Source organism: Berghia stephanieae, chromosome 10 (genome assembly GCF_034508935.2).
Source record: "Berghia stephanieae isolate SIO BIC M18660-M18661 chromosome 10, UCSD_Bste_1.3, whole genome shotgun sequence".
NCBI lineage: Eukaryota > Metazoa > Mollusca > Gastropoda > Nudibranchia > Aeolidiidae > Berghia > Berghia stephanieae.
The window spans coordinates 203,168-212,805 of record NC_088369.1 but is presented as its reverse complement, the minus strand read 5'-3'; the positions used below and the strand labels follow the sequence as shown (position 1 = coordinate 212,805).

At 34.6% G+C, this 9,638-nt stretch overlaps 1 protein-coding gene across 5 annotated transcripts in view; it reads left to right on the top strand.

Annotated features, from left to right (window-relative positions):
* The window catches only part of LOC144956010 (uncharacterized), a 24,328-nt gene extending 14,983 nt beyond the window's left edge, over positions 1-9,345 (top strand). For 4 of the 5 annotated variants that reach the window (XM_078886285.1, XM_078886283.1, XM_078886287.1 and 1 more), the window contains exons 3-4: positions 2,006-2,235; positions 4,283-9,345. In XM_078886285.1, the coding sequence (XP_078742411.1) occupies positions 2,006-2,201 (196 nt within the window). In that variant the 3' untranslated portion in view covers positions 2,202-2,235; positions 4,283-9,345. Of the gene's footprint in view, positions 1-2,005; positions 2,251-4,282 lie in introns of all 5 variants that reach the window. The other variant, XM_078886284.1, reaches the window with a different exon arrangement.
* Positions 9,346-9,638: the final 293 nt, after the last annotated feature.

Here is a 9,638-nt window from a genome sequence, read left to right as displayed (position 1 = left end):
GTTGAAAACTTACCATTTTTTAAACTGGAAATTTGTACACCCGTTCAATTCCACAAAAGGAATTCCAATTTTCACGCAAATATAGAGATTGAAAAAAAATGTGTAACTGTTACATTGGTCCCACCTTTTTGTTATACAACAAGCCAGACTTTGAAATACAGTGTGTTATTTAAATATTATTGACACATTTCAGATTTAAATAACTCCAAAGCTATATAAGATTTCAACAAACGGTTTTTTTGCCATAATTTTTTTATTGATATGAGTTTAAACACTATGCGCCGTTTGGTAGATGAGTTATGACACCATGAGTATAAAAGGTTTATTTCTATATAACTCGTAATTTACAGTGTGTTTGTTTTAAATCATTGACACATTTTAAATCATTGACACATTTTAAATCATTGACACATTTTAAATCATTGACACATTTTAAATCATTGACACATTTTAAATCATTGACACATTTTAAATCATTGACACATTTTAAATCATTGACACATTTTAAATCATTGACACATTTTAAATCATTGACACATTTTAAATCATTGACACATTTTAAATCATTGACACATTTTAAATCATTGACACATTTTAAATCATTGACACATTTTAAATCATTGACACATTTTAAATCATTGACACATTTTAAATCATTGACACATTTTAGGCTGGTGTATTTCAAGAACTGCTGCAACGACATCAGTTTGGTTTTCAACATATTAATTCAAATTTATTAAAGTTTATCCCACGATATCTTACTTGTGATCGTGTGCGCAATTATCCGATCTAATTCTCCACGTAACCCTCACCCTTTAGAATGACAAGGATCTCTCCAATTCGTCCCAAGTCTGTTACAGCATGAGTCATGTGATAGACCCTTTAGAATGACAAGCCACAAGGATCTCTCCAGTTCGTCCCAAGTCTGTTACAGCATGAGTCATGTGACAGAGAATTTTACAGTGTCCAGGCAATGTTCCAAGTTGACATCCTTTGATTGACTTGTTAAATAAGATAAACTTTCGAGAATCATGTCGGACAAAGCCAAAATAAACAACGATTATGTCAAAATTACCATTTTCTACTGATGACGTCATAGCACAGCTACCGAAGGACGCACCGTGTACACACTTAAATCAATCAATTATTCTACACATGTGGCAAAAAAAAAAAGGTTTGATGAAATCTTACCCAGCTCTCGAGTTATCAAACCTGAATTGTGTCAATAAAAAAAAAACAAACCACACTGCATGATTTCAATTTAGTTTCAATTTAGTGAATGTATCTTTTAAATTGCTGCATTTTTACAAGATGCGATTTTATTGTGCCACGATGTTTTATCAATTCATGTTAAGAAGTTAAGGAGCAGGCACCGGTGTAAGATAAAGATCTGAACAAGTGTGAATGAAAGGTGCCAGACAAAGCAAGACTGAAAAATACAAACATCCCAAAAATCTGTCGAACCTTAGACCTTCTGATTACTGGTCAGACAGGTCAGAGAGGTCCTTGCTGTGTCTCCTATCCCCGTGTGTCTGTTTTCCAATGTTTTTCTGTCTTTGTCTTGGAATGGGATTTATTGGTTTTGTCCTGGCCCTGGCTGGATACCCTTGCTGGGAGGGAAACAGTCAAACGTATTTAGGGTCTTGGGAGATGATATTTTTGTCTTGTAAATCATCTCTCTGTTATGTATTGTATTTTAAAAAATCTTTTTTATGATTTGTAAACATTTGAGTGTGTTCCTTTTATTGGGAACACGTGCTTGTGTCAAGATGAGACATTTGGGTGATCTCAAAATAAGTACACTGATAGTGTGCTCCTGGACTCTACATCTGTTCCCTAGAACTAATCCCCTCTGTCTTCCCTTTTCTTGCTTGGGTGCTTGAATTGTAATTCTAGAACTATTTACTATCCAATTTTCTTCCTTTTTACTGGTACTGATGTGACCTAAATGTGTTGCAAGAGCCGTAAAACCTTTAAAAGCAAAAACAAACATTTACATCCTCAGAATCATCCTGTACATTTCGTCATGGTTATTGTCAGAGGCTGGGTGCGTAATTCATCTTCCCGCGTTCTTCTTCTTTGAGGATATTCGATACCGGATCAAGACGTGGAGGCCTTGGTATCGTCCCGGCCCTGGTATCGATCTGACGGTAGGGTACGACCAAAGTGGTGACCCAAGCACGGAGAATAAAACCAATTAAACAGACTTTACGACAAGGGGACAAAAGATACAAGGTATTATGGTTAAAGGTTTGTTCAGGACAGCTTAGAAGATTGCAATAATAATAATAATAATAATAATAATAATAATAAATAATAATAATAATAATAATAATAATAATAATAATAATAATAATAATAATAATAATAATAATATAATAATATAATAATAATAATAATAATAATAATATAATTAATAATAATAATAATAAATAATATAATAATAATAATAATAATAAAATAATAATAATAATAATATAATAATAATAATAATAATAATAATAATTAATAATAATAATAATAATAATAATAATAATAAAATAATAATAATAATAATAATAATAATAATAATAATAATAATAATAATAATAATAATAATAATAATAATAATAATAATAATAATATAATAATAATAATAATAATAATAATAATAATAAATAATAATAAATAATATATAATATAATAATAATAATAAATAATAATAATAATAAATCATTTGTATAGGGCGCAAATTCTATGAATTCATGCTCTAATTGTCTTTTTTACGAAACCCGCCGAAACCCGACCAAGTTATGGGAAGTAGGTAGCAGTGGGGAATGAACCTGGGACTCAGGGAAGTGTACACCATTGGGGAGTGAACCTGGGACTGGGTTTTGGCGGGTTTCGTAAAAAAGCAATGATTCCTTTTTTACAAAACCCGCTAAAACCCGCCGATAACCAGAGGCTCAGGTTCACTCCCGACTGGTGAACACTTCCCCGAGTCTCAGGTTCACTCTCCACAGTTGTCTACTTTCCATAACTTTGCCGGATATTGTAGGGTTTCGGCGGGTTTCGTAAAAAAGCAATAATTACTTTTTTACGAAACCCACCGAAACCCAGTCCAAGGTTCACTCCCCAATGGTGTACACTTCCCTGAGTCCCAGGTTCACTCCCCACTGCTACCTACTTGCCATAACTTTGTCGGATTTCGTAAAAAAGACACACCCCTCTAAGGCGCGTTACAATAAAACACAAATTCACAAAGGGAAAATAACATAAAAACTACAGCACTAAACGATTTATTTGTAGAACTTTAAACTAAATTAAGTAAAGGCTAATTTAAACAGTTCAGTCTTTAAATTGGACTTGAACGAGTTACAAGTTGGAGAGTTTCTGGTTGTGAGGGACAGGGAATTCTAGATTAGTAGAACCCAATTGGGTATAATGCAGCTATGTGGTCTTGTGGTATGACACTTGCTTTCGGATCGGAAGGTCCTGGGTTCGAGCCTCGCTCGGCGCATTGTTGAGTCCTTGGAAAAGGCTCACCGTACTCAGGTGTAAAATGAGTACCCGGGCGTTAACAGCGTTGTCTTTGTCCGAAAAAATTGTAATATCGCCTAACAGGCGTCATGTCCCGTCCTACACGTTAAGTGTTCCTGTTGGTCAGGGACCCTTTGTAAAGCGCTGTGAGCACGTGTAGTGGATATCGCACTGTATAAAAGCTCATTAAAAAAATAATGGCCAAATATGATTTTGTAAATTGAATTTGAACTTTAAATAATCGATGATGCTAAATTAAAACTTTTTGTCTGTTTGGAAATCTGTGGAAGACGCTATTCAGGAGTGTTTTGATTTGTTCATTGAAATGTTTTAAAAATAATTTTAAAAACGGGATATTACAATTACAGACCTGCCAAGTACAACGAAACATCCGTAGAAATACGATTTTTTGGTTTCAGCTACAGAGCTGCTTAGGTCTCCTTTACTCAATAAATCTTTTTGAAAAGGAAAGTTTAGCTTCTTAGACATTGTATCCTAAATAATAAGCGCTTTAGATGTCTGCTGAATATGTGCTATGATATCCTTTGTATTGCCATTAAGTCAATGAAAAGGTGACACGTGTCATAATACATAGATTCTCACTTGAAACTCACACATTGCTTTTGAAAGGCTTTTACAACTAAAATACAATAGGAATAAGAACAAGCTGTCAGTTCTAAACACGGCAAAACTCAAGCAATGTTTTTTTTACTTCTAGATAGGTTTATTCTCCTCATCAATATCCTTCTCTTTACTACTCCAGAAAAGAGTTCTTGTGTCTCGTGTGGAGGATGATCTTTTCCCAGAGCAATCCCAGCCATCTGAAACCACCGTCCAATAAACATAGGACATCCATGTTCGTCCAGCAATTTGTTTAAGATGCATCTTTAGACCTCGAGATATGGTTGAGCGCTCAAAAGATGCAATGCTTTTGAAGTATTCATTATGAATAAAACATATATATAAAACCAAGTTAGATATCGTGGTAATTGTAAATTCTATTTTTCATAATCTAACCCATCCTGACATCAAACCAGTGGAAAGGTGTAGCCTTACTTGTTTTTTTAGTCAATTGAATATTATCAGTAAAATTGTGCGGCTATGTGGTCTTGTGGTATGACACTTGCTTTCCGATCGGAAGGTCCTGGGTTCGAGCCTCACTCGACGCATAGTCAAGTCCTTGCAAAAGGCTCTTTACTCACATTATCTCACCGTACTTAGGTGTAAAATGAGTACCTGGCCGTTAACAGCGCTGTCTCTGTTCGAAAAAATTGTAATATCTCCTCGTCATGTCCCATCCCACATGTTAAATATTGCTGTTGGCTTGTAAAGCGCTTTGAAAACGTTTATTGGATATTGCTCTATATAAAAACTCAAAGCTGATAAATTAAATACCAACGTGTTGTTAGAAGACCCCAGTATTAAAACTACTTAAGTCACATTTTCATGATTTTGAGCGAATCTGGGATAAACTTAGAGCATCATCACCTCAATTCACTCTCCAATTTTGTTCATGATAAAACACAATATAAGTCTCCTATCTCAATACTACAATTTCATTCTTATTTACTCTATATGGCATAAAACATATTTTATCCTCCATTTTGTCACAACTAACTTCCTGTGACTTTTAAGTACTTTTACCACTAGGCTCTTCACAGTTACAATACGAGACTGATTACACATTATAGTCGTTGTCTTCTTCTTGTAACATCAAAGCAGCAAAAATATAATTCTCTATTATAAAAACGACAAATGAACCCACTATTTGAATTTGTGTTCATTTGTCAAGTTTTCCAATAATAATATGAGATGTCTAGTTTTAGAACCTGCTAACTTGTCAAGTTTTCCAAAAATAATATGAGATATCTAGTTTTAGAACCTGCTAACTTGTCGTTTTCCAATAATAATATGAGATGTCTAGTTTTAGAACCTGCTAACTTGTCAACTTTTCCAATAATAATATGAGATGTCTAGTTTTAGAACCTGCTAACTTGTCAAGTTTTCCAATAATAATATGAGATATCTAGTTTTAGAACCTGCTAACTTGTCAAGTTTTCCAATAATAATATGAGATGTCTAGTTTTAGAACCTGCTAACTTGTCAAGTTTTCCAATAATAATATGAGATGTCTAGTTTTAGAACCTGCTAACTTGTCAAGTTTTCCAATAATAATATGAGATGTCTAGTTTTAGAACCTGCTAACTTGTCAAGTTTTCCAATAATAATATGAGATGTCTAGTTTTAGAACCTGCTAACTTGCATATTTCTTTCATTTATAGAAAATGATTTATATCTTAATTTGTGTGATGATCTGACAAAACGTGTTGGATATAGCCCTGGCAATAATATATAATGTAAAAAATTGAGCTTTTTGAATTTTTATATAGCGCAATATCCACTAAATGTGCTCAAAGCGCTTTACAAGGGGTCCCTGACCGACAGCAACATTGAACATATAGGACGTGACATGACACCTTGTTAGGTGATATTACAATTTTTTTCCGACAGAAACAACGCTGTTAACGGTCAGGTACTTGTTTTACACACAAATACGGTGAGGGAACGAGAGTAAAGAGCCTTTTCCAAGGACTCAACTATCCACCGAGCGAGTCTTTAACCCAAGACCTTCCGATCCGAAAGCGAGTGTCAAACCACTAGACCACATAGACGCACAAAATGAGGAGAAAGTGGTTTGAAATACACGTGAAAGTGACATCAAGCTTCACGAAGTTTTGGGCTGTAAAAAAATTAATGAACAAAAACAAACATTACAGTATTTTGTTCTTTATCGAAGCTTTGTTTTCAATTTGTTCATGTGACATTGTCTTTAATTGAGATGTTTTGAAAATTTAAACTGCATTTACAAGAAAAAAATTGCTTTGTAAATTTGTAAAGCTTGAGCTTTGAGCTTAAACTTCAGCTTTTATACAGCGCAATATCCATTAAATGTACTCAAAGCGCTTTAAAAAGGTCCGTGACCAACAGCTACACGAAACACGTTAGGCGATGTTACAATCTTTTCCGACAGAGACCACGCTGTTAACGGCCAGGTACTGATTTTACACCTGAGTACGGTAAGAGAATGTGACTAAAGAGCCTTTTCCAGAGACTCAACTATGCGCCGAGCGAGGTTGGAACCCAGGACCTTCCGATCCGAAAGCGAGTGTCATTCCACAAGACCACATGGCCGCATTTGTACTATCTTCAGAGATTTGAAATATTTTTTATTTTTAAGCCATCACACATTCATTTTGTGACTAAAAGAGGAAGATATTTGTCTTTTATGCCTTTTTAAAATAACACATTGAGTCTTTTCATGCTTCACTTTTTAATCTTGTGTTTATAAATTGACCAATAATTGATGGAACGAGAGTTTCTACTCATTTTGCCTGGATGTGATTTAGCTGGTTTTGAAAGTAACCGTATATTGTTCAAACATGAATATTATCATTCTTACTATATATTATAATATGTTGTATCACATGTTTTTAAATGAAGCAGATTGCAATTTTATATCATTTCATATATTAAATGTTGCACATTATTATCATCCGTTTTGTTATTGTCCTTATAACTATACTGAGACCGAGATATACTCCGGCTCTATAATTTACTATTTATTTAATTTTAGCTCCTTTGTTTATTTTAAAATCAATTTTAGCTCTAATGTTTACTTATGAACTAATTTCAGTTATACTATTTAATTATGAACCAACTTTAGCTCTTTTGTTTATTTATGAACCAATTTTGTATATTTATTGTTTACTTATGAACCAATTTCAGTTATACTGTTTATTTATGAACCAATTTTAGCTCTGTTGTTTACTTATGCACCAATTTCAGTTATACTGTTTATTTATGAACCAATTTTAGCTCTGCTGTTTACTTAGGAACCAATTTCAGCTTTTTTGTATAAATGACTAGTTAGCTCCGTCGTTTACCTATAAATCAATTTTAGCTCTAATGTTTACTTATCAATCAATTAAAGCTCTTTTGTTTATTTCTGAATCAATTTAGCTCTATGGTTTCCTGATGAACCAGTTTTAGGCTCTATCATTTACATTTCAATCAATTTCAATCTTGATTTTGCGAGAAGCGAAACCATAGATTAAACATTAGAGGATGAAACTCACACCAACGGATCTTGTCCCGGTCTCTGTAACGTTAACTGATCAATAAGAATTGCTTGCCTATTGAAAGCCCCAATTTCCCAATGATCATTCAAGAGCTCTTCAGTCCAGTAATTGATAGCACGCAATTTAATGCTACAGAACCAATTATTTATGGAATTCCCCAAACAACGACCTCCCCCCCCTCGCTAATTGTATCAAAATAATGAATATTGTTATGAGTGAAGTTAAAATTCCACTGTTCAAAAATTCATTATCTTATTTAATATTGGCAATGATATAACATAAAAGTACTGTATTTGCATGTTTAAATAATATGATGTTTATTATTGTAGTAATGTATTCATAAAAATTGAAAAATTGGTGAAAATTGTAAAGAATATTGCATGACCACTATTTTAGACTGTATTTTGTAAATAAACGTGAAATTAGATAGATATCAAATTTGTACAAGGGTAGGCTGAAAAGTCTTGACGCCGTTCATGTATTTTCAAAACTATAATAGATGAGAAATTGACAAAGGTATCAAAACAAAGCTTAGTTTCTGTCCTTTCTGTTTATCATTTTACATTCAGCATGGCCTCACCATTCAATCCACACAGGGCCGCCGATATCATTTTACATTCAGCATGGCTTCACCATTCCATCTACACAGGGCTGTCGATATCATTTTACATTCAACATGGCCTCACTATTCCCATCCTCACAGGGCCGCCGATGACGGGCCCAGTATTGCATCGCCTCGAAAAGAAATTCACGTGGCAAACGTCGGCACCACGGAGACACCTTCGGCACATTCGCTTGCATCTCGCCATCACTGCCAAAATTTCCCTCCTAGACACGTCTCTTAAGTCTTAAGAAAAGAAAAAATTCACTTGGATCTAAATCGGGACTGTAAGATGGGTGTTCTACGATTTCAAGAAAACTTTCTCTTTCAAAGCGATCATGCATCTGTATGAGCATTCTCGGCATCCAACGGGCAAATACCTTTTTGTAACTCAGGATTTCTCGAACAATACATCCAAGTCTTCCCTATGAAATTCCAAGCCTTTGCGAAATGTCTGATCGTTTTATCTGACGATTGGCTCAGTTACGTTTGTCAAAATTTGTTCTTGATTTACTTCGCTTGGTGCAGCTTGTGCCAGTCTGCTCATTAATGGTGGTGGAGACAGCACAGGTACCAGGAAAGTACATACCCCATCTTTGAACTGTTCGAATACCTGACCACGAGCCACCAGAATCACCTTTCAGCCGTTCATGAATGTTTGTGAGTGCACGTCTCTCTGCAGTAGGGTGCTAGATCAAACAACACTCTGTTTATTGCATTCATTTTTGGTATGATTTTTTCGACCGACATGTTGGGGTAGGGGTTCTTTCAAATTCGCTTCTTAACTACATTTGGTGATCTAATGGAAGATTAAATCACACACATTTTGATTTATAGTTATACTGATGAGCTCAATGTAATCGGAAATATTTACTTGGCGTCAATACTTTTCATTCCAGCCTGGTAAGAACTGTGAACAAATATTGCAAAATGACTGGATGAATGAATCAATAATGAATGACTGATATGAAGAAATATTTGCTAGTCTGAGCGAATAGATTCATAGATTTTCGATCAAATATACATTTATTCATTGGCTTATTCAATAATATACTTACTTAAAATAAAATACAGATAAAGAATAAATGTCCCTTTATTCACCCCCTACGGGGTTATTTGTCTTTAGAGCCTATTCAATACAAAGGGAAGACTGGAATAACCCAGGCGTCGGCCAATACAAAGGGAAGACTGGAATAACCCAGGCGTCGGCCAATACAAAGGGAAGACTGGAATAACCCAGGCGTCGGCCAATACAAAGGGAAGACTGGAATAACCCAGGCGTCGGCCAATACAAAGGGAAGACTGGAATAACCCAGGCGTCAGCCAATACAAAGGGAAGACTGGAATAACCCAGGCGTCGGCCAATACAAAGGGAAGAC